This window comes from Erigeron canadensis, chromosome 3, assembly GCF_010389155.1.
Source record: "Erigeron canadensis isolate Cc75 chromosome 3, C_canadensis_v1, whole genome shotgun sequence".
Taxonomy (NCBI): domain Eukaryota; kingdom Viridiplantae; phylum Streptophyta; class Magnoliopsida; order Asterales; family Asteraceae; genus Erigeron; species Erigeron canadensis.
In genome coordinates, this window is record NC_057763.1 from 42,702,059 (window position 1) to 42,726,233 (window position 24,175).

The 24,175-nt window shown below is 34.7% G+C and overlaps 1 protein-coding gene across 3 annotated transcripts; it reads left to right on the forward strand.

The window, feature by feature from the left end:
* Positions 1 to 9,775: 9,775 nt before the first annotated feature.
* LOC122590996 (DEAD-box ATP-dependent RNA helicase 42) lies at positions 9,776 to 15,470 on the forward strand. 3 transcript variants are annotated; one of them, XR_006322656.1, is made up of 5 exons: positions 9,776 to 9,944; positions 10,172 to 13,488; positions 13,722 to 13,852; positions 13,944 to 14,595; positions 15,223 to 15,470. XR_006322656.1 is itself a non-coding variant. In XM_043763175.1 (3 exons), exon 2 carries the CDS (start codon positions 10,195 to 10,197, stop codon positions 13,444 to 13,446), a length of 3,252 nt encoding a protein of 1,083 aa, XP_043619110.1. In that variant the 5' UTR covers positions 9,776 to 9,944; positions 10,172 to 10,194; the 3' UTR covers positions 13,447 to 13,488; positions 15,223 to 15,470. The 3 variants fall into 3 exon arrangements, 1 of the variants encoding a protein (XP_043619110.1); XR_006322657.1 differs by having other exon boundaries at positions 13,944 to 13,990; XM_043763175.1 differs by lacking the exons at positions 13,722 to 13,852; positions 13,944 to 14,595.
* The last annotated feature ends 8,705 nt before the right edge of the window (positions 15,471 to 24,175 follow it).

Below are 24,175 nucleotides of genomic sequence, written 5' to 3' on the forward strand. Positions count from 1 at the left end.
GGACACAGAGTTTACGATATTATCAATATTATATCTTCATACATTAAATCCATAAAAGCTTATAACTTTAAAGATATAGAGTTTTAGGTGTTATACTTTGCAAGTTGTAGTATAATAATCACATGTTTGTCATTGATCATATATATAGAATATCTGAATATGGATTCTTTTAAGTGAATTTGTTACATATATGCGATTACCTTCTAATTTCACCACATTAGCCAAATCAAGTTTCAAAATTGCAACCAAAAAAATAAGAAAAATAAACAAAGTTTAAATCTTTGATAAACAGAGCCAAAGAACCAATGCTCCAAAGAACCGAAACAATCCAGAGGCCATCATGATAACAACCAACAATATCAAGTAGTGTTTCAAGAATCTGCAAGAGCTTGTATAAGTTGGTATCATGGATAGAAACCAATTATTGAGACCTAATATTTACATAATTAGCATCAAACACAAATTCAAAGTAAGAGGTTTTCTCGGCTTCCTTCCTACAATCGCCCCCCTCGGGAGTAACTAACGACGAAAACACATAATTATAAATACATGACCAGAATATCAAACCTTGGTTCTTCCATATGGGTTGGCAGCTGACTTTTTTGATGTAAAAACGACTCCCTTTTTTGTTGGATATTTTAGTGTAATTGGGTTAACTTGCTTGATCAGTATTGTCATAATAATACATCATATAGGATTGGTGGTGCGGAGTGCACGCCTATTTGAATTTATTATGACCTTAGGGGCGAAGGTACGGGGTCCAGGGGCAGCGCCCCTGGGAGCGGGGTCCAAGGGGCGGCAGCCCCTGGCTGGGTTGAGCTAAGGGACCAAATGTGGCAACTCGAAATTCCTAGCAATAACTGCCCTTTTGTTGATAAAAGGATATCCCGTAACAAGATTTCTGGTCATTCTCTTTTCTTCTTTCTTTCTGGTTCTTTTCTCTCAAATAAGAAACACACAAAACGTTCTTAATTCTCTGAATTGTATCCGATTGAATAGTTTGGGTGAACCGCCAAATTGATTCAATCTGAAAGTGATTACACGCCTTTCAGAGTTTGATTATCTCCGGTTATCTGTTCGTTATTCACGAATTTCCCCAACATTCTCGGTTCTTTTTGAGCTGTGAAACACCTTCGGTCCATTGTTCAAGTGTCACTTTAAACTCTTGGATAAAAACCATGTGCTACAGGCCTACAGTAGAAGTAGAAGAACATAAGTCAATGAGTGTCACTTAACTCTTCCTCTTACTATGAATTCATCCATCTCACCACATATTCACATACTCATTGATACAGAAATCTACATACAGAAGGTAAGAGGGGGAAAAGAGAGAACACACTCTTTCTTTTAACGTTATCAATGAGTTCTCATGCCATGATTGTTGTATCATCTTTATAAGGGATTTTGTTGATTTTATTGACTCTTGTAATAACTCTCTGCAATTAAAATTATGGATATATATTAGTATGTCATTTATAGGGATATATATTTGGATGCAGAAAACATTAAATAGGGTGTTATACTCACTTTAACATGATACTTGTATTACCCTTTAACTAAAGGGTTCCTCTAGAAATCACCGTCACTACTAATCTGCACGTCTAAGCTTCTAGCCGAATCAACGTATTGTGGCCTACCTCCAATATCTTTATAACTGTTAACACAACTTAACATCAACCAAACGCATAGAAAGTTTTTCTAGTCGACTTAATGCATGCAACCACATCGTTGCTAGTTAACACGTCCCAACCCATTCTGTTTTTTGACACACACAAAGAAATAAAATGCTTTCCATGAACATTTTATGGCGAATTACCCAGCCCCGCCCTCGTTCTTACAAATTATGGATAATACACATAAATCAAAGACTTGTTTGTTTTCGATATACCTGTTTCCAAGGCATTAGAAGCCAATGTTTCTAACTGCTATATATGATCCCGCTTTCAGTCTGGTTTTTTAGTAATCCTACCACATCAAGGGCTTTCTGATGCAATCCTCTATAACTTCCTTTAAACCCTTCCAACCAATTTCCCTTGATGAGCTCCTCCATGGCATCCATATCTTCCCACCGCTCTTTCTGACTTTATCCTAATCACCACAATCAAATAACTGCCAACCCAATTAAGTATTACCAAACCAAACTTGACTATATACGTACAAAATGTAACTACATGTCTATTTTACATTGATCAATTTCAACATTTGACAAGAAAAAAAATTGATAAGAAACACGAAATGCTTAACCAAATAGGAACAAACCTGAAGTAATAAGACTACATCTTAGAAGATATCACATGTCTCTAGTTAAAACATGCCTTGGCATGCTCTCTAATAATCCTACTACAATATCAACATGTGCAAAGTATAGTTTATATGCACAAATGAAAAACATCTCACCAAAGGATGGTGGAATAGAAGTATTATATTATTATATGTAGTAGTTCTAATAAACATGTTAAACATATAAACAAAAAGCAAAACTCTAACCAACTACATCAAGTGAAGATGCCCTACGATAAAACTTAATTAAACTTTTGAATACAACAAATATCCCAGTAGTCTACAAACTACAAAGAGTTTAAAGAGTTTGTTAATTAAAAGAACCAAATTACTCTTATTATATATTATATATATATATTACCGATAAAGCAGAGAGAAAAAATTAAATTGAACTTTTAATCCTAACCATTTAAAATCATAATCCTTTAAATCTAGGCCATCCAAATTAAAGTCAACCTTATTCTCTTACTAATTATGGTAATCATTTAACTCTATTTTTGTTTTCTACGGCAACTACTATGATGGTATTTAATACTATTAGATTAACTTTATATATTGATAATTAAAATTCTAACTAAAAGTTTTTCCACTGGTAAAAAAATAATTTAAGTAAGAATCATTTATGTAAATATGTAAAGTCATATTAAACTTAAAACATAACTTTTATTCCAACAGAATATTGAATTGAATAGTTATTTTGTATTTTTGATGTTGTGATAGTATTTATAATGTTAAAACGAAAATTTCATCTTGATTCAGTCAATCGTAGAATTTTACCATTATGTAAGTTTTTAGTTTTGTTATTCCAGATTTCATCTTAATAAAAAAATTTCTGGTGTTATAAAATATTAGATACAAACTGTATATACAAATAGATTAGATTTTCAATGTATTTTTATGGTATACTTTTCATTCCATATTACTATATGTATGCCCGCACGTTGTCGCGACGATGGTGATAGTGTCAACGATGTAGTGTTGCCGGCGACGGGTAGTGGGGGTGGTGGCCGCAACGGTGGTGACGACTCCGGGTGATCGTGGTGTTGGTGGCGGTAATGATTGTGGTGTAGTAAATCAGCTGAAGGTAGTTGATGTAAAAGATGAAATTCATTGTAATTGCAGTGGCATGGTGGCGGCGGCAAAGGTGTGATGGTAGCGATGAAAAGTTATGGTAAAGTTTTAATGGGCGTTTTATTTGATTGGAAATTAATTTGAGTTTCGATTACCTGTTGACAGGTTAAAAATACCCATACCCCGCTTACCTGAACCCAACACCTAAATAAGAATAGGTTATCCGGTCGATGAGTTGGTTTTGGGTGAACAAGTCAAATGGATAGGCAGGTTGGTGTATTAGGTTGGTTTCAGGTCAATGAATTGTTGGGTTAGTTCACGTTGAACAGGTTCATTTAGGGTCGTATACGTCAAATGGGTGGATAGATTGAGAAGTTTGATGGTTGAACGACTGGTTTCAGGTAAAATCTATTGACGAGACAACCTATTAGTATGTTAACCAAATGACCAACCTGGGATCCCATTGAATTAGGTTAGTGGGATGGCGGGTCTGTGGTTGAGAGGTAAGAATACATAGCTAAGTAAGTGAAGGGGCAGAGTTTACTCCTATTAATCGTCGTGCCTTCAGGCGGATTATTAGGGGTCCCCCCATCGGGTATTTGAAATAGGCAATTCTATTTCGAGGGAGCTCTCTAGTGCGGATCCGGTTAAGACAACGTATGCTAGACCTCTCGCTGTCGAATCGCGACACGAAGTTTTCAGCGAAATTCACCTTTCAAAAAAAAAAAAAAGTAAGTGAATGTCATATCTTAATTAAAGGATATAGGATGCGGTGTCGATAAACTCCTCCTCACTTCTTTTTTTTTTTTACCTTCATTAAGCAATTAAATGTCATTATTTACATAACGCTGTTATGTCTTTCAACTATGTACATTTACTATTTTATTTAAATTTAATGAACATGTGTGAAACGGGTTTCATATACTTATGTTGTTTTGACCGGGTATTAATCTAGTAAACAAGTACCAAGATAACTTTAATATGTTTATTCTTTAAATGTTTGATCTAATTCTGACATCTATATTAAATTAAGTGATAATTGATTATTGATAGGAATAGGATACATCATCATACAGTGGCCTTTTTTAGTCAACAAATGAATTACATTACAAAAACTATCTATCATACTTCATTCTTAAAAACAAATAGTCGATCAAAATAGCAACTTTAGTTGGTAAAAGGTATCACTTTTGAATTTTCACATTGATAATAAGAAAAATTCAAAATGCATCACGGTCACCTTTTAGTACACGATTTCTAATGATCTTATTGTAGAACATGATTTCAAGAGGATTGAATTCCCCAAATCTCGAGCCCATTGTAAATAGTTGGCTCACAAAGACGCTCCAACCCATTGTAAGCAAATCTCATATCGACGGACCTGACAATAGACATCATTTAGACTCTTAACATTCTATCATTAAAAGTAAATTATCATTACTGTCATTAAAAGTAAATAGTTAACAAAATCACGAATCTTGAAAGGCATTTACTGATACACTATGATGATTGAAGACCTTGTATGCATCACCGGCAAGGCCAACTTTGACCTGATCATTATGTAAGAAGTGCATCACCTCAGATGAACATAAATCATAACACATTTGTCAAATTAAAATTTTCACCATATTTACATATGTATGCTGTCTTCTCCAAATTCTAAAAGATAACAACACCCAACGTTTTTTTTTTTTTTTTTCAAATTCCACCTTTAATCTTGCTCAAAAAAGGAACAAATTAACAAAATTCTCTTAATCCACTTCATAAAAATTCCCAGTTAGAAATTTTCATGGGTTAAGTTACCAGATTTTTGAAGAAGACTTAGAATCATGTATCACCAACACCAGCTTAACACAACCATAGATCAAGAAAGACGCGAAGCAAAGCTGATCGGAGATGAGCTCCGCCGCTGTGGATTTGTCCGGTTATGAGCTTCGCCGTCATTGATTAGAGAATGTAACAACAAACAGAAAAAAAAATTAGGATTAAGATGGTGATGATAAGAGAAAAAGAATTATAGTATTCGAAGAAAAAAGGAAGAGGAAAGAGAACGAGGGAAAAAAAAACATTTAAAAAATCGACTAAAAGTTTTAACATACAATTTAAAAAAAACCATTTAAAAAATCGACTAAATGTCTTGAACCCGATGACATTGCAAGTGCGTATTTGTTTCTCGTTGAACGCCCTGAAAAAGCACGAGCACTACTTGGTTGTCCTCTACCAATGCGTATGACAATTCTAGATAAAATGATGAATGCAAGTCCATGAAGAACCAATCGAAACCCATTTGGCCATAATTGTAGTCTTTTTTGTGTGCTTAAAATAGATCTTTTGTATGGATATACTAGGTGCTTGGATAGTTCTTTTGTATGGTCATGTTGGGTGCCCAATTGGATATGTTATTGCTTATATTATAGATTATCTAGTAATCAACAGGGCTAGGAAGTCTTTTGTGCAGCATCAAATTACTACGGTATGTGAAAAGGCATGAATATCAGTTTGGGCAAAAAGGATATGCTTTAGTGGTTGTCAAGCTAATATGCATATTTTGAATCCACTAGTTGTTATTATTGTAAATTCTTCTAGTAATAGTTTGATTTGGCTCAACAATGTAAACTTTATTATTTTGGTTATTATGGTTTAAATTGAATGTTATGTCAGATTTGCAGTGCAGTCAACTGGGTTATAATTTAGAGGGACATAGTTGTCAATTTATCATTTTTCTTTTCTTTTCTTTACAACTCAAAAATATGTTATAGTGTTTTTTCACTTCTCTTCCTTTCTTTATTTCAAAAACTCAAGAACACATAAAAAGAAACTTCTTTCCCTTCTATTTCTTTCTTTTATCTTCCCTACCTCTCATTTCTTTCCATTTCTTTAAAAAAAAAAACTGGAGAACACTGCATTAAGGTCCAAGTTCAGGTTGCCGGTCACTTTGTTTTTTCTCTTTCATTTTTTATTGATAAAATATATCAAACTAATGATATGGCTTGCCACTAAGACCCAATTTATTTTCTTCCCCTCTAAACAACTAAATATACAAATCATCTGTAGCTATTTATCATACCATCATCATCTTCATCACCCCCTTTTCTTAAATTATAAATATGAGAAATTGTCACAAATCGTCCTTGTGGTTTGCTCGATTCGCATTTTCGTCCCTGAACTTTTTTTTTATCACTAAGTGTCCCTGGGCTTTTCCATTTCATTGTCAGAAGTCCCTGTCAGTAACTGACGTTACTTTGAGTCTGTTAAGTCCCTGCACATGAGGGCACTTTAGTCTTTTTAGACACAAAACTCCTACCAATTCTTCTTTCTCTTCTTTTGTATCCAACAACTATCACCAATCTTTCTTTCTTTCGAGATCCAACAACAAACCCACCAATAATTTCATACACATATACATATATTTTCTACACACAAAAATACAATAAAGTTTCATCATTAACAAAAAAAAACACATAAACAAGGTAAAAGAAACCCATCACTAATATCCCCAGAATCTTATGCATCACCATCACCTACCTTCCCTTTACTAATACTTTTTACAATTGATTTTAAATTCCCAGAATGTTTGCCCTCACAGGAACCGGTGTCCAACACCTATTAATATTATCATGGATTCCTTTTAACATTTGCCTCCAAACTCCAAAGACTACCAAACTCATTAGTCATTTCTACATTTCCAATACACACAAACATGGTGTCTGTACCTTGAAGATATCAATCATTTTGAGCCAAAAGTCGTCAGTCAGCCCACATTTGGTATTTCTACACTTTTTCCGACGAGTAAAGCATATTCCGATTTAAAGGTGTTGTTTAATAAGGTATATTGTAAATTGGTTTTGATCTGGGTCCATCGGTTAAGAAATGGATGGATTTTTGTGACTGTTATTTTCATCTTTTTGTAACAGTCATCTCTGGCCATCCATGAGAAAAACCCAAGTCATATCTTCATTGATATCAACTTTGAGGCCAAACCCATGTTTTATTTTCATGATTACGGATAGATTGGAACGGTGAAAAAGATGTTAGTGTTTGTGAATATAGATTTAGATCCTAAAAAATATGATTGATATAGAGATACATATGATTTATGATAATATATCATTGACATAGAGATAACAATCATTGATGGTTGTACGTGAGAAAGGAAAAAGGAAGAAAGATAAATAAAGTTCTTGGGAATGAGTGTGTAAGTTTAGATAGAGGGGTAAAATTTATGGGGAAATAAAATCGTCCTGTGGTTGATAATAAAAATGGACAGACAATTATACCCTCGTGTGCTATGCACGTGAGGAGTTTAACGGGTTTTTTTTTACGTCCGTTACTGACAGGGACGTCTAGCAATGAAATGGAAAAGCCTAGGGACACTTGGTGATAAAAAAAAAGTTCAGGGACGAAAATGTGAATCGAGCAAACCACATGGACGATTTGTGATAATTTCTCTATAAATATACATACAACATATATATTGCATCTTCTGGTTTTTCAACATACACACTCACATATACATACAACATACATATTCATCAAAAATTAATTCAATATTAACTAGGCATGTATATGACCATATTCTTTCATAACCACAACAGATGAATGCGACTTCGATATTAATCACAGGAAAAGAGAGACGCAATCGTCGTCGTAGTTAGGGTGGTCGGCGATGTGGTGGCCGAAATTATATAGATATAGATATAGATTTGGGTATAGAAATCAATTTGGATATAATACTCTCGTGAAAACATCGCTCTTGCTTGTTATTCTTCTTGCAACTATTCTTCCTTTTATTCCGGTCCACACACCATTGTTCAACCACCACCACCGTCGTACCCACCATCACTACCGCCGTACCCATCACCACCATCGCACCTTTCACCAAAAAGAATATATATATATATAGATCTGCCACCACCGCCCTCTTTTCTCTCTTTCTCCCTCTCTTTCTCTATATCACCACCATTGTGTATATATATATATATATATATATATCGGAGATGGGAAAAACTAGATATAGATCTGATACTCCCAACGTTTTTCCGACGAGGTAGGCGGCAGTACGACGGTGGGGCGACCGGAATATGAAAATGGAAAGAGAAGGGAGCATAATATCTCTAAATCATGTATATATATCTGATGGTATAAGGCATAATGAGATGGGAGGAATGATATAGGTAAATAGATTAGATTGGAGATTAATAAAGTTAAGAGGTACCTGCCTCTTTTTGTTAAAAAAAAAAAAGTTTATATAAAGTCAACAAATAGAGGTCAATGGATGCCAGGTGGATAAAGTAGTCAATGACCTGTTACAGATCATCATTAAGCCGGTAAAAACCTCATATAAATGTTTTAGTCGGGTTTTTCTTCCCACAATAAGACGAAATTTTGTTTGTACTTTAATGTAAAAAGTAACAAATTGAGGTATTTTCTAAGTAAAAAGCCCTAAAGAAAAAGAAGAGTATAGTAGAAGAATCAATAAGCAGCTTCCCATGGAAGCTAAAAATAAGCACATGATTAAGAAGCTTTATTTGGAAGCTAAAAAAACACACAGATGACATATGCAGCTATATGTTCTTAATGATGTGTCTTTCTATTTTTTTTTGACACATTAACTTTTGTGAGGTCATCAGCTAATTTTTTTAATAATATTAATAGATTATGGCAAAAAAATCACTTGAACCAAGTAATGATAAAATGCAATTAAAACATTAAATAACCCAAAATAACCTGGCATTCGAGACAATCTATAAAAATTTTATAAAGACTAAAAAAAGTTTAATAAGAAGGAAAACTTAATAAAACATTAGGCTTTGTTTTATTTTTATTTAATAAACTTAATAATTTATAGTTTAAATTATTCGATTAAATTATATATTTTTCATTTATTTAATAAACTGGACGAATATCTGCGGTGGTGGCGGTGGCGACTTGTAGCGACAACGATGACGAGTAAGATATAATTAATGTGATTTAAGGAGTTAATGAAGGTAATTTAGTAGATAATAGATGTATGACATAAATATTTTAAGAAATTAAGAGATTCTAAAAATAAAATATCTAGTTTGTATTATAAAGGTATAACTTAAATTATTTGATTAAATTATATATTTTTCATTATTTAATAAACTAGACGAATATCTGCAGTGGTGGCGGTGACGACTTGTAGCGGCAACGATGACGAGTAAGATATAATTAATGTGATTTGAGGAGTTAATGAAGGTAATTTAGTAGATAATAGATGTATGACATAAATGTTTTAAAAAATTAACAGATTTTAAAAATAGAATATCTAGTTTGTATTATAAAGGAGTATAAATAGATAAAAATAGTTGTTAATTACCAATTTTTAAACCGCCCTAAATCTATGGTGGTTATAAATATAATTGTTGTTTAACCCCGATGGAAGCAAACCAGGCCTCCGAAATTGTGGACATCATCGAGTCGGTGGCCCGATCCACGCTTGTAACGAATAAATTAAAAATAGGGCAAAACTAGATTAGGTCATAAATTTTCTTCCCCTTCGAAAAGAAAACCACACTCCAAAATTACACATCTTCATCTTCAAAATTAGGGTTTCCTAAAGGATCTACCAGGTAATTCCGTTCTCTGTATTCATATATATATATATATATATATATCGAATTCATGTTTAATGTGATTTGTAGGCGCAATACATCTATTTTTCATTCGCTGTTGAGCTAGGGTTTCTAATTAAAACGTTATATGTATATGCTTATGTGGAAAGTGAGTATTTATTTATTATTTATAATGAACTAGGGTTTATAATTGAAAAGTTGTTGATTGTTTTGTGGATGTGCAGAGTGTAGTTGATAGATATACGATATGGAAGAATCGAAACATAAATCTAGCAAGAAGGATGATTATGCTAAGAAAGATGAAGAGGTGAAACATAAAGAGAGGCATAGGGATCGAGAGAAGGAACGTAATGGCGGCGGTGATAGGCGTAGAGAGAGGGAAAGGGAGAGGGAAAGGAGTGTTGATGAGAAGAAACATAAAGAGAGGCACAGAGATAAGGAGAAGGAGAAGGAGAAGGAAAGGGAGAGGAAAGAGAGGGAGAGAGAGAAGGAGAGGGAACGGGAACGGGAACGGGCTAAAGAGAAAGAGAATCGAGAACGAGAGAGGGCGAAAGAGAGGGAAAGGGAGAAGGAGAGGGAGAGGGAAAGAGAGAAGGAAAGAGAGAGGAGGGAGAGAAAGGAGAGGGAAGATAGGGATAGGGAAAAGATGAGGGAAAAACGGAGAGAAGCGGAGAGGGATCATGGTGGAATTGATGATGTGAAAGAACGAGATAGGAAGAGGCGAAGGAGAGACGATGATTACAGGGAGGACAGGGAAAGAGAACGTGAAAAGGAACATAATGCTAAGGTTTCTAGTAGACGGAGGGAAGATAGTGTAGATAAAAAGGTCGATGAAAATTTATCGGATAAGAAAGAGGCGAGGACACGTGAAGAGGCCATGGAGGAAGAACAAAGGAAATTGGATGATGAGATGGAGAAGAGGAGGAGGAGGGTGCAAGAATGGCAGGAAAAGCGACGAAAGAAAGAGGAAACTGAAGGTGAACAGGCTGGGGTGACGGGGGAAACTGCAGGTAAGACATGGACTCTAGACGGGGAATCTGATGATGAAGAAGCTGGACCGGTTGAGAATGATGAAGGGGAGATGGATGTGGATGAAAAGGTGAATGGTGCCACTGAAAATGGAGATGGTGTTGTTAAAGGATTAGATAATGGTGTTACTGTGGCTGCTGCACCGATTGGTGGCAATACTGCCGAGGATGAAATTGATCCTTTGGATGCATATATGAACTCCATGGTGATACCAGAAGTTAACAAATTGAGCACTGCTGAGATTTCTGGTATGGAACAAACGAGCTCAGATTCAAAGAGAAATGAAAAGATTCAGAACAATGGGAAGCAGCTGAAAAAGAGTACAATGGGCAGGATCATTCCTGGTGAAGATTCTGACTCGGAATTTCCTGCTATGGATGATGAAGATCCTCTAGAAGATGAAGACGATGATGACTTCATGAAAAGAGTGAAGAAGACAAAGGTTGAGAAGTTATCGCTTGTTGATCACTCAAAGATCAATTACCTTGAATTCAGAAAGAATTTTTATATTGAAGTGAAGGAGATACAGCAAATGACTTCAGAAGAGGTTGCTGCTTATAGAAAAGAATTGGAGCTAAAGATACACGGAAAAGATGTACCCAAGCCGATTAAGACGTGGCACCAGACTGGATTGACAACTAGAATTTTAGACACAATCAAAAAGCTGAAATATGATAAGCCAATGCCTATTCAAGCTCAAGCACTGCCTGTTATAATGAGTGGCCGAGACTGTATAGGTGTCGCAAAAACAGGTTCTGGTAAAACCTTAGCTTTTGTTTTACCAATGTTACGACATATAATGGATCAGCCGGAACTTGAGGCTGGAGATGGACCCATTGGACTTATAATGGCACCCACAAGAGAGCTTGTACAGCAGATTCACAGTGATATAAGAAAGTTTACTAAGGTATTGGGTCTCCATTGTGTGCCTGTGTATGGAGGTTCAGGTGTTGCCCAACAAATTAGTGATCTTAAAAGAGGGGCCGAGATTGTTGTTTGCACCCCAGGTAGGATGATTGACATTCTTTGTACTAGTGCTGGGAAAATCACGAATCTTAGACGAGTCTCATATTTGGTAATGGATGAGGCTGATCGTATGTTTGACATGGGTTTTGAGCCACAAATCACCAGAATTGTCCAAAACACCCAACCCAAACGTCAGACTGTGTTATTTTCCGCTACTTTCCCTCGACAGGTGGAAGTATTGGCCCGAAAGGTAGTTATAAACAGACCTGTGGAGATACAGGTTGGGGGGAGAAGTGTTGTGAATAAAGACATAACTCAGCTAGTGGAGGTGAGGCCAGAAAATGAGAGGTTCTTTAGGTTGTTAGAGCTACTTGGAGAATGGTGTGAGAAAGGTAAGACTTTAATATTCGTCCAATCCCAGGAAAAATGTGATTCTTTATTCAGGGATCTGCTCAAACATGGATATCCCTGCTTGTCGCTACACGGGGCTAAAGATCAGACTGATCGAGAATCTACCATTTCTGATTTTAAGAGTAATGTATGCAATTTACTGATTGCAACCAGTATTGCTGCTAGGGGTTTGGATGTTAAGGAGCTTGAGCTAGTGATTAATTATGACGTTCCAAATCATTACGAAGATTATGTTCATCGGGTTGGCCGTACTGGTAGAGCTGGGAGGAAAGGTTGTGCTGTCACATTTTTATCCACTGATGACGAAAGATATGCACCAGATCTTGTAAAAGCTTTGGAACTATCTAATCAAGTTGTTCCCGATGACCTGAAAGCTCTTGCTGATGCGTTTATGGCGAAGGTAAATCAGGGACTTGTGCAAGCTCACGGGACTGGTTATGGTGGAAGTGGTTTTAAGTTTAACGAGGAGGAGGATGAAGTAAGGAAGGCAGCAAAGAAAGCACAGGCTAGAGAATATGGATTTGAAGAAGATAAATCTGATTCAGACGATGACGATGATGGGGTGCGAAAGGCAGGAGGTGATATTTCTCAGCAAGCTGTCCTTGCCCAAGCTGCTGCTCTTGCTGCAGCCAGTCAACAGCCTTCTACTAGTGCAGGGCCTGCAACCCTGACCGGTGTTCCTGTGGTAGCTGGCAATGATGGGGCTGCTAGGGCTGCAGCATTGGCTGCTGCCATGAACTTGCAGCACAATTTGGCAAGGATTCAGGCCGATTCTTTGCCTGAGCATTATGAAGCAGAGTTGGAGATTAATGATTTTCCTCAAAATGCTAGGTGGAAGGTAACACATAAAGAAACTTTGGGTCCAATTTCAGAATGGACTGGGGCCGCCATCACCACTAGGGGCCAATATGTTCAACCTGGTAGGATCCCAGCTCCAGGGGAAAGAAAACTCTACTTGTTTATTGAGGGAGGTACTGAACAATCTGTGAAGAGGGCCAAAACAGAATTGAAGCGTGTTTTGGAAGACATCACAGCACAAGCATTGTCTCTTCCAAGTTCTCAACCGGGGCGTTATTCTTTGTTTGAGAAATAGGCTCGAGTGTTGCTGGTCTATGTTTGCTCAGTCACGCATAAGGTGTGTACATTATCTAAATAGCATATCTAATTTACTATTTATCCTAACTCTGAATATCGGTATATATACTGCATATAGTTATAGTTGGTACAATATGAAGTAAATGATGTTTCTTTATGCATATGATACTATGTTCTTGTGTGGTTGAATATGCTTTTGTTTTGTGCGTGTTGTCGTATTGATGGTCATATGTGTATCCATTATATTTATTTATTCTTAATGCATTTTTGTAGCTTTGGCTTGAAGGAGGATCCAGCTTGCACATGTGTTGAGCAAAATATATACAATTTCTTTTAGTGGCTACCAGGAGGTGGCGGTCACTCGAGTTTCTCTTATAGTCGTCCTTTCCCCCCTTTAAGAACATGTATGACTGATATAATATACTGAAGCTTCGTCTTGAGTTGCATTATCTATCTGATGTTTGTTCTGATTTGAGCATTCATTTCTGATTGTAGGTTGGTCGGGGAACAGACCTATGTTGCTTCTTTGACAGTGTTCTGAAGTAATGATCTATTGCTTCATGTACCACAATGACCTTTCATGTCTGGCCTTTTTTACTTACATGGGGTTATAGAGTAGAATAGTTGCTCAGTGGAGTTAGGATTTACTAAAAGCTTACTTTTTTGAAGTGCCTTGAACACCTTGATTGCCTCACGTTTGAATTATTGACTACATTTTTTCTTGTCATATCTCAGATGGCCTTGTGTTGTAATATTCTTTTGTGGAATACATACATTTATGGAAGAAAAAAGAACACAATAATGTCCACTTACCCTTGTTATGATTTCTTGCTTTTTTCTCTAGAAGAATTCCGTTGTCTAAACCTTGCAGAGTTTTTTAGGTCATGTGACTTGAGGTCTCTTATCTGAGTGCTTCGCCTCTAATACCATTGTTCTTTTTTATTATTAATTTTTTTTTTCCAATTACCTTCTGGTGTCCTAGTCATACCATTTTTACATTTATATTGTCATTATTCAGTAGGTTACGAATCTAGGAGGGTTAACTGGATTTGGTGACCTGCTTTAGGACTATATGTGCAAATGTTTATAAGATTTGGATAGGAGTAGCAATCATCTTTGGGACTAGAGAGAGTGTTCTGGTTGAAAGGTGAGAAAAGGCCATCTTTTATCTGTCTTGGCTTGATCTATCTCATTTTTTGTAAACTGACATATGTGCTATTGCAAACTTATACTTCTATGGGTTATTGGGTTTTTAGGGCTACTGTGATACTGTGTGGTTATTATCTGGTAATGTAAATGCAAATTTTCTCATAGATCCTACCCCCATGAAATTGCAATGATATCCATTTTAGGATGATCCGTGGACATTTCTGTGTTTCCTTAGATAATGTGCTATAGCCAAACATTACTCTCTTGTCACTGTCATCATGCCAGATTGTATTGCTTTTGTTCCAGAACAGAGAAAATTTTAATGCTGTTAAATTATATCCAGTGTGATTTAGACATACAAGAGAATTGGATAGAGATTTGAGTATGTTGAAAATAATAAGTACGTTGATTGGAAAAATCCGTCTCATTGTTCGTCTAGATTATGAATGAATCTGATATATTTGTTTTATGGGCTGTTCTTTTTAGTCTCCGATATCATTTATAGTTTTTAGCTTATAATTGTGCATGTTTGTTTGTTATTTTCGTAGATATTACTTTGATCTGGCAGCCATTCTTTTTAATGCCTGTTGTTTATTCATTAGTTCTGACGATTCTAGCATTTCAGGTTTTAAATTACTGCTGTTAACAATGAAGCTCGTTGCCTATATTTAAGAACTGCGAATTATTGGGAGTGCAGTTGAAAGTGATGAGAGTCCTGTTGCTCGTGGAAGATTGTTATTCAACAGCTCCCTTTGATTTGCTCTTGTATGATTATTTATAGTCGCATTTATTTTTCAAGAATCCAACTAATGGAACTTTGTAAGATTGATGGCTATTGTCACAACTTATTTTATAAAAGGAAATCTTTGTAAACTCGGCTTCTATGTTGAGATCTGCTTTGCCTAGAGTAACCATATCATGAAATTTAGGCATGTCAAAGGTAGATTTTTATGTATGTTGCTAGTAAAGTTTTTGCTTAATCTAGCATATATTCCAAAAATAATTTCATTGGGCTGAAGTATTTTCCTAAGGCAAGCATTGTGCACTATGAAAGCATCAGCCGTTGCTATATATACTAAGGGTTGTCAATTTCGACCCAACCCAAAAAAAATCAGGTTAGGGTTGAGTATTTTCGACCCGCCAACCCACCAACCTGATTTTTTCTGGGTTGGGTTCGGGTTGGGTTGTCAGGTCAACCCACCAACCCAATATCTTTAAAATAATTGAATTATATATAATAGTTCATACTCCACATTACACTAATTCATACGTCCTATTTTCATTTTTTATATTTCTAACCTAAAGTAACTTCAAATATGAAATAAAAGGAGGATTCAAAATTCTGTGAGATGATAAGTGATGTAGGTCTGTAGGATGAGGCGGTAAGTTTGTTAACTTTGTGCCAAGTATTAACAATACCCTCGTATTTCTTTCTTTTTTGTACCCTTCGTTTTCAGCTTAAACCATTAATGATAAAACTTTATATTGGTTGATTTATTCCATTTTATATTTATATATATTTGCTTCTCGGGTCACATGGGTTGGGTCATGGGTTGGCGGGTTGTGGGTCAGGGTTGAAATTTTTGACCTGAAACTTTTAGTGGGTTGGGTTAGGGTCGGAGTTTTTCAACCCACTAACCTGCCAACCTGAACCCGAACCCATTGACAGCCCTAAATTATATAGTATATATGTAGTGTAATTCCCTGGGTTTGTATTTATGGTTTTTGCACCGTGACAACTTTGTGTTATATAATAAGTCATGTCTTATATGTAGACATGTAGTGTAATTCCCTGGGATGCAAGTGGACGGCTAATGTGTAGTTAGTAACTTAGTACGTTATCTTAATTTAAATAGTAGCATATGTTAAATTGTTGATGATTACCCTCCCTTAAAATCCAGATTATGTTTCACTTATCATTTTAACAGCTGCAAAGTTATTAGAAACGTATCTTTGAATAACTGAAAGTTAGGTTTAACAAGAATGTAGATGACTTTGTCTAAGGTTTGATAGCCAATACAAAGGCAAGTTTATAGACGTCTGGTGTACTTCAACAGCTTGCCTTACATTAAAGGCACTGATAAGTGATAACAATCAAGAGAAGCATACAGATTGGATCGGGCTAACCCATAAGTTTTATGCATAGCATGTGTTTGATTACAAAATTCATAGTTTAATTTCAATAACAATCTTCAAAAAAAAAAAGATAATAATAATTTTGAGTTATGATGTTTCAGGTTGTCAAACATTGCAACTGCATGTCTGCAAAGATAAATGGGATGCTCTGCTGTTTTGGTCATTTGTAGTTGTCGTCAGTTGCACTTTTTTTATGTTTGGGTTTAAGCTATAGATTTGCTATATACTTTAGGGGGTGCCTGGTTAGGGGTATTGGGGGGTAAGGAATGGTAAAGAGAATGAATAAATGTGCTTGGTTGTATAAAGGAAAGGTAATGAATGTTTAATACTGGGTAATGAAGCATTACCCAATAAATTGGGGACTAAGGTAATCATTCCTTCAAAGATATCTTCTTCTCCCTTTTTTCTCCTCTCCTTCTTCTCCTTTCATGGGCAGCCGTTCGGTATATATCTATCTGAAAATTTTGAGGTGATCAGTATATAATTGTACAAAAGTGTAATTTGCTCCATCAATTCTTGAAAACAAATTAAGATGGGATAAGTGTATGCGAATCGAATGTTCTTATCTTCTGCAAATTTATCTATCTATCTAATTTCTTTTAATTAATTCCCCTTTTGCCATTATTATTATTATTATGGTCTGAGAATTTATAGAGAGATAGAATCAAGAATAAGGAGAAGAATTTTTGGAGAGATTTTTTGAGAAGAAAAAGATTGACCTTGTGGGTTGAGTGTATATAATATAATTCCTGTGTAACCAACCAAGCAACAACCATAAAGAAATATTATCAATGTATTCCTTTACCCTTACCCTTTCCCATTCCTTTATACTAACCATGCACCCCCTTATATTTTGTTCCAATATAGGTAATGAATCTTGAAAAATACCAACGTAGCCATGTAATTAAAATATACTTTTACTTTTGTTCCAATATCAACATGCAATACTTGTTTACTAGACAAAAGAGTTTTAACGATGACATATCGTTATATGATAAACCCCGCATAGGAATTTCCATGTAAGCATTTGTTGCCGATTTTGGAGATAGATATGAAAATATGTTCGCAACATTGAAATTTCTTTGATTTTATTACCTACCTTAGAACAAAACTTGAAAATACATCACCTACATTAGTATTTTTTAAGAGTGTGTTATCTACACTAGTACAAAACCGAAAGTATATAATATAGCCAACCCATAGCTTGAAGCATTTACGTTTTTCTCCATTTTCAGTGTCATGATCTTTGCATGTTCTCCATTTTACCTCTTGTCACATGGATACATGCTGTTGATTATATAGATAATAGGCAATAAGGGATGTATGTGATGGTATGATGTATTACCCTGTTCTTAATACCCTTTGTCATTTAAAATAGGGACTTTCTACAGCTAAGATTGAAAATGTTCCTTAAAAACTTGACTCACTGGCTTCAATATAGAAAGTTAAATCTCTCATATTTTCACTACCACCATGTATCAAAAATCTACATCAATGGAACTAATCTTAAGATAACTCTCGATATACAAGAATCTGACCTTTGGGGCAATGATATATGTAAAGGAAGGCATTAACAACACGTGGATGATTCGTAAACGTGTAAAACTAAACCTAACATTGTAGAATGTATGATTGTACATGATCATATGCAGATATTGAATAAAAAACTTTGTTGGGTGTATTTAGATTGAAGATCAGGATCCAATTCCAATATGCCTCCAGTTGAGATGTGGAGATTAGGAAAAATGTGTTAAAATGATATGGTTTCAGATTCTTTTTATGGATTAGATGCTTTTATTCTTCGTCCAATTGGGGGTTGACTCTATCCCTAGAAGCCAATCTCTGGGTACCATGAGGATCTTTGGTACTGACTCGTGTCGACTTATAAGGTCCCACCAACTTGTTGTGTCTGATTTTTGTGATTATAAATAGAAGTTTGATGTTTGCTGAAAAAACAATCCAGTAGCATATATGATACTTGAAAGACAGTGGTTGCTAACTCTCCCTCAAGGGCTTCTTGGATTATGTTCATCTTGATTGTTTCGATTATTCTTGAAACATAAAAGAATGTTAACCAAGGAGCTCTTGAGAGAGTACTAACAAACATTGTCTTTGGTTTTAGGTGTGTGAATTTGGATGTCATTAAGGCAGCGTTTTGCCATCTCTCCCTCAAAGACTTCCGACATGCATTCTAAATGTTCACTAGTCTGAAGTCTTGAGGGTCAGATGGCAAAACACTGTCTTGACCAATACATGTTTGATGTTAAACACTTGAATAAAACTTCAACATCTTGTAAAATTTTCTTTGCCCAGTCATCATTGGCATACAGAAATCGTGGTAATGTTTTTTTTTTTTGTTTTCATCCATCACTAAAAGTAGTATAAGTATACATGAAACAAAAACTGCATGGTGTTTTATTGTTTCTATATACACTGACCAGTGTTGACAAGATTGCTTTTGCAGTAAGAATTCTCCAGTTAAACAAAATCAATGCTTTTAGTAACTGAATCTTAAATAACTGAATTTCAAATCATCTTAGTTATAAGCATACTAGTTATGGGGTGATATTTGACTTTCTTTTTTGTCATAGCAGAATAAAGTTGGAATGTTGTAAAAAACTTGAACCAGATAAAGCTCTTTTAATTTATTTCTGATACCCACTTTGAGTCTTTGACAACCCTTGTTGATTATATTGTCCTATTTTGCCATTTCATAGAAACTGGGGTATTATTTAAATGAGCGGACCGGAGCTCCTACGGATTAAACCTCTTTATTTTATAATTGGTTTGCAAGGTTGGATCAAGTGGTTCACACCTTTGCCTTTGGAGACAGATTCAGTAAGCAGCCTTTATATTTCAGGTAAGAGTAAGATTGTCTACATCAAATTTTCCCTATACGTGGTGTTAGAACCAAAAACCCGCAGAAGACGACGTTGGGTGCTAATTACTTACTTTACTATGCTTATAATGGGCCAACAAAGTAGTGTATACTAACTAAACCCACAAAACTCCTTCCAAAAGCCAACCGAAGACAACTTTGTGGTGGATAAACTAAATCTTAAATTATATCTATCTCTTGGAGATAAAAATGAAGACTATTAGTATTTGCATTCAATTAAGCAAACCAGGCTTAGAATCATACCATTAAATGCCAACATTCTTCATAAGTCATAACATGTTGGATAACTTGTAAAAATGTTAGAAATAGTTCATCTGAACGAACGATTTTGAAAGGCAGTTGCTTTAACTTTAAATAATCTGTGGTCTTGATTGGAATTGAACTAATTATTAGGCAATGGGATCCAGCAGATTGAAAATTATCAATCAATATTAAGTTTGTTTCTCATTTTTGGATTGAGTCCAAAAAGTACCCTTAATTATTCATTTTAGTTATAAAAAAAAGAACTTGGATCTTCTTTGAGAGTCAAATTAGTTATCTATACCATTATTAGCATGCCGTACATAAACGTCAAATTGAGGATTTATGCCGACCTCTCTCGGTAGGGACGACAAAAGTTGTCTTAGCTTTATTTGAGAGGATAACTTTCACATCAAGTTCTATGGATAAAAGGGACCTACTAAGTAGATATAACACGATTCAAAAGGCCCAAAATGTTACTCGTATAGTCGTATTTAATACTTCTCTCCATTTGGTGATCAGCTAATCTAGATTAGAAAGTATACAATATTATACTCTAGACTAGATATGTCAAAACTATTTTGTGAATCTTTACTCGCCAACTTTTTCTTTGTCTTTTTTACGAAACACTAGCAAGAAGCTAGCGAAATATAAGATACCATACATGCATACTAATTAAGAAATGCTAGGTTTGTTACACCAACTATCCCAATCAAACTCCATCTTTTTAGTTCTATTCAAAATCCAAAGATACACCATAGCTCGAATCTCATTGAAAATCCTTGAGGGAGACAGAAAGTACATCTTGTGAACGACAACATTCCTCGCTTTCCATAAACTCCAAATAACAATAAGAATTATGGCGTTTATCATTTTCCTCCGCTTTTTGTCCCCAACTAGAGTATTATGAATGTTGTGCAGATCATAAACATGGAATGCGAATATTTTAATATAAATTAATGTTAGTATTTTAATATAAACTTTACCAATATTACTTCTATATATTGATCCCCTAAAAAAATTTATATCGACTATCATTGTTATGTTTACCGGTTTCTTCATTGCTTCTGGTAATGTGAAACTTTACTCAATTGTATTCATCATCCATATATACAAATGACAGAGTAAGTCATAAGAATGTTTGGACTCATAGTCTGACGGTTCTTATACAAATATATGATAGAAGTAATTCTAATAGGTTTAAATTAATATCTATTAAAATTATTAATACCAGTAAGAAACATTCATGCAGGAAACAAATTATGGTCGATTGAAGCTACGGTTTTAGTGGAGAATATAGAAATATAGAATCACAATCGATCATATATATATAACGAGTCAAGGTAGATTAGACCTTGTTTGTCAAGTTTGTGATACCATACTTCCATCTTTTATAGTGTAAGATGATAATAAATCCCTTAGGGGTCGTTTGGTTGCTCGTTTGGTTACGGAAAACACTTTTGTTTTCCATTTTTGTTTTTCAAGTAAACATAAAAATAAAAAAACGTGTTTTAATCATAGTTTTTTAAAAATGTTTTTCAAGAAAAAAAAAACAACGTTTTCAATTTTTCCATAGAAAACTTGAAAACATTTTTTTCTTGTTTTCCATTTTCCACTTTATTCCCCCCTCCCCTCACATCCCTAACATGTTTACTAGTTTTCTAATTAGAACGTTTTTCTAAAATATTTTTTTCTTGTTTTCCATTTTCCACTTTATTCCCCCCTCCCCTCACATCCCTAACATGTTTACTAGTTTTCTAATTAGAACGTTTTTCTAAAATTTTTATTTGTTTTCTAGAAAATAAAAACTCCTTTCATGTTCTATAAAATTAGAAATGAAAAACTAAAAAACAATTACTGCAACCAAACGTGCCCTTAGGGTTTTCTCTTTTCATTAATATTAATTTATAGAATTACAAGTTATATTTGACTACCTTTAATTTATTTCATTCAACTATCTCGAACTTATGACATATTATAAACTAATATATATGACGGTCTAATATATAGTCTACGCAATGAGGTAATGTAACATCTAGCAAACCAAATTTGAAATCATTTTAGCTATTTGTATGACAAAATCTCTAGTAGTCAGTGTGAAAGTTAGTGGCGGTCTTGAAAGTTCAAATGTCCAGGGTGAACCAAGAAAGAAAAATGCCCGTAACTCCTAAAGAATTCATATTATCAATAAATTTATTATAAATGATAACTAATGTTATAATTTTTTTATTTTTTTAAAGGTGTGGATCATTTGCTCGTAACTGGGGATCTAGCTTACGTTGTCTAAACTGGATCCGCATTAAAGAGTCCCCTCACCTCAATACATAGTAGGATGATATGTATACTCTAGCATTTATTAGTTAACCGATAATTCGTGAAGCTCTATTAGCATTTTTCATAGCAGATTAGCTGATTAGCTTTTTCAAATTTAATAAATATACATGAGATTTTAAAACTTTGTATCCCTTCGAAAATACGCTCGGGCTGAGAATCAGGTTTTCCCCGTCTAGGCCTTCCCAGGTGAAAGTAATTAAGTTCTATACGGGCCATAAAATTTGGACCGGGCTCGTAGGCCTATCGGATCATGGTACCACATAAATAAAAGGACCCACTAATATCCATTTTCATGCATGTGATGTGATGATGTGAAGGTGAAAGTGTACCACTTGTATAGCCAAAACTATGCCCTTACAATTAAGGCAAGTGGCAATAATAAGTTGAAATAACTTGGTGGCTCATGCTCCACGTCCAATCTTTCATCCTCTACCACAAACACAATTGGTTACTTCTATTCCTAATCAAAGTAATCATCATTTTTAAATAAGGCTAATATTATATTTAGTACTCGTAGTATTTAGATTATCATCTTTTAGTGTGTTTTCAAAATTGCATGAATCCGACACTCTAGTTAAGTAGGTGTATAAGTGTAGGAAAAGATACTTTTTCTTCCAAACGTATATATAGCCCCCATTTTGCCAAAAATGAACCAAATTCAGTTGTCTCGTGATCTTACTATTAATTTTAACAAAAGACGGTTGATTTAATAGTCAATCGATCTAAAAGACTTCAGTTTATATATAATTGGTTCGACGTTTTTTGGCTGGATAGTAAACCAAAAAACAAAAACAACTCACAATTAAGTACGAGTATCTTTTATTATTGTCATGAGCTTGTTTAATTGACTTGTAAATCAACTTAATTTACAGTGAGTCCAGAACTCCAGAAGGTAAAGTACATCCCAACAACATTTAAAAATACCATTAACTAACTTGGAATTGAATAAAAAAGTCAGATCGCAACAATATATATATATATATTCTCTCATCTTCATTTTGACACATTGACACTAGAGCCACTAAAAAACTTCCTATATACATTGAAGTAACCCTGAGTTGGCTTTGTGTCAATATACTCGTTTACCAACTTCAAAGGGATAACTATATATAGTACTAGCTAAATTCGCTACCGGCACTGGATATTGCTTATCTCCGATTGTGGATGGTGGTAGTACTATACTAGTGTAAGTAAGAGGGGAAAAGTAGATAATAATATTATTTGCTAGTGGTTGATTTTGTAATAGGTCGTTAATGATTAGTTTTGAGATTACTTTGATATAGTTTTGCAAAAATGTAATGGTATAATATAATCACTAGATCTATGCATTATTGATGGCTACCCTAGCTGGTCAGAGACACCATCGTTTTATCCAATGTCTGATCAGGGATTACAAGCCTTGAAGTTTTTACTTGTAATGGCTCATGCTTAACATCTTGTTGTCTATTGTACGTGCAAGACTTCACCATTATACATCTGATATCGTATCTCAATTGGATATTTGGAGAAAATAATACTGTAATAATAATATAGAATAACTTAAATACATGTAAATTAATATGCTTACGTATAAATGATAGACTGTTTACATGTAAATCAAAAGCTAAAAAGAAAAGTCTCACTTCAATCTCTATAACTTGTCACATCTGATTGAATTTAACTTACAATTAAAAGTTGATGTCTTTTTTCATGGTTCTGTTTTGAATTTTTTAAACTATCACAACCGAGTGAACATGCGCAATTTGCGATAGTTGAAATTAAACTACATCAAAGGTGTGATGACGGATGCGGTTTCATGTCTATTTGCATTTTTAGCAAACACAAAGGTTGGTTTGTAGTTCGGAAATGGTCTTGGTGATAATATGAAGTCGAGCACGCTTGAGACAAAACTGATGGCTTGTTGATTATTATTTCATAATTAACCTATGTATTGAATCCAAGCCAATACAAGAAGGAAATTAACTAACAC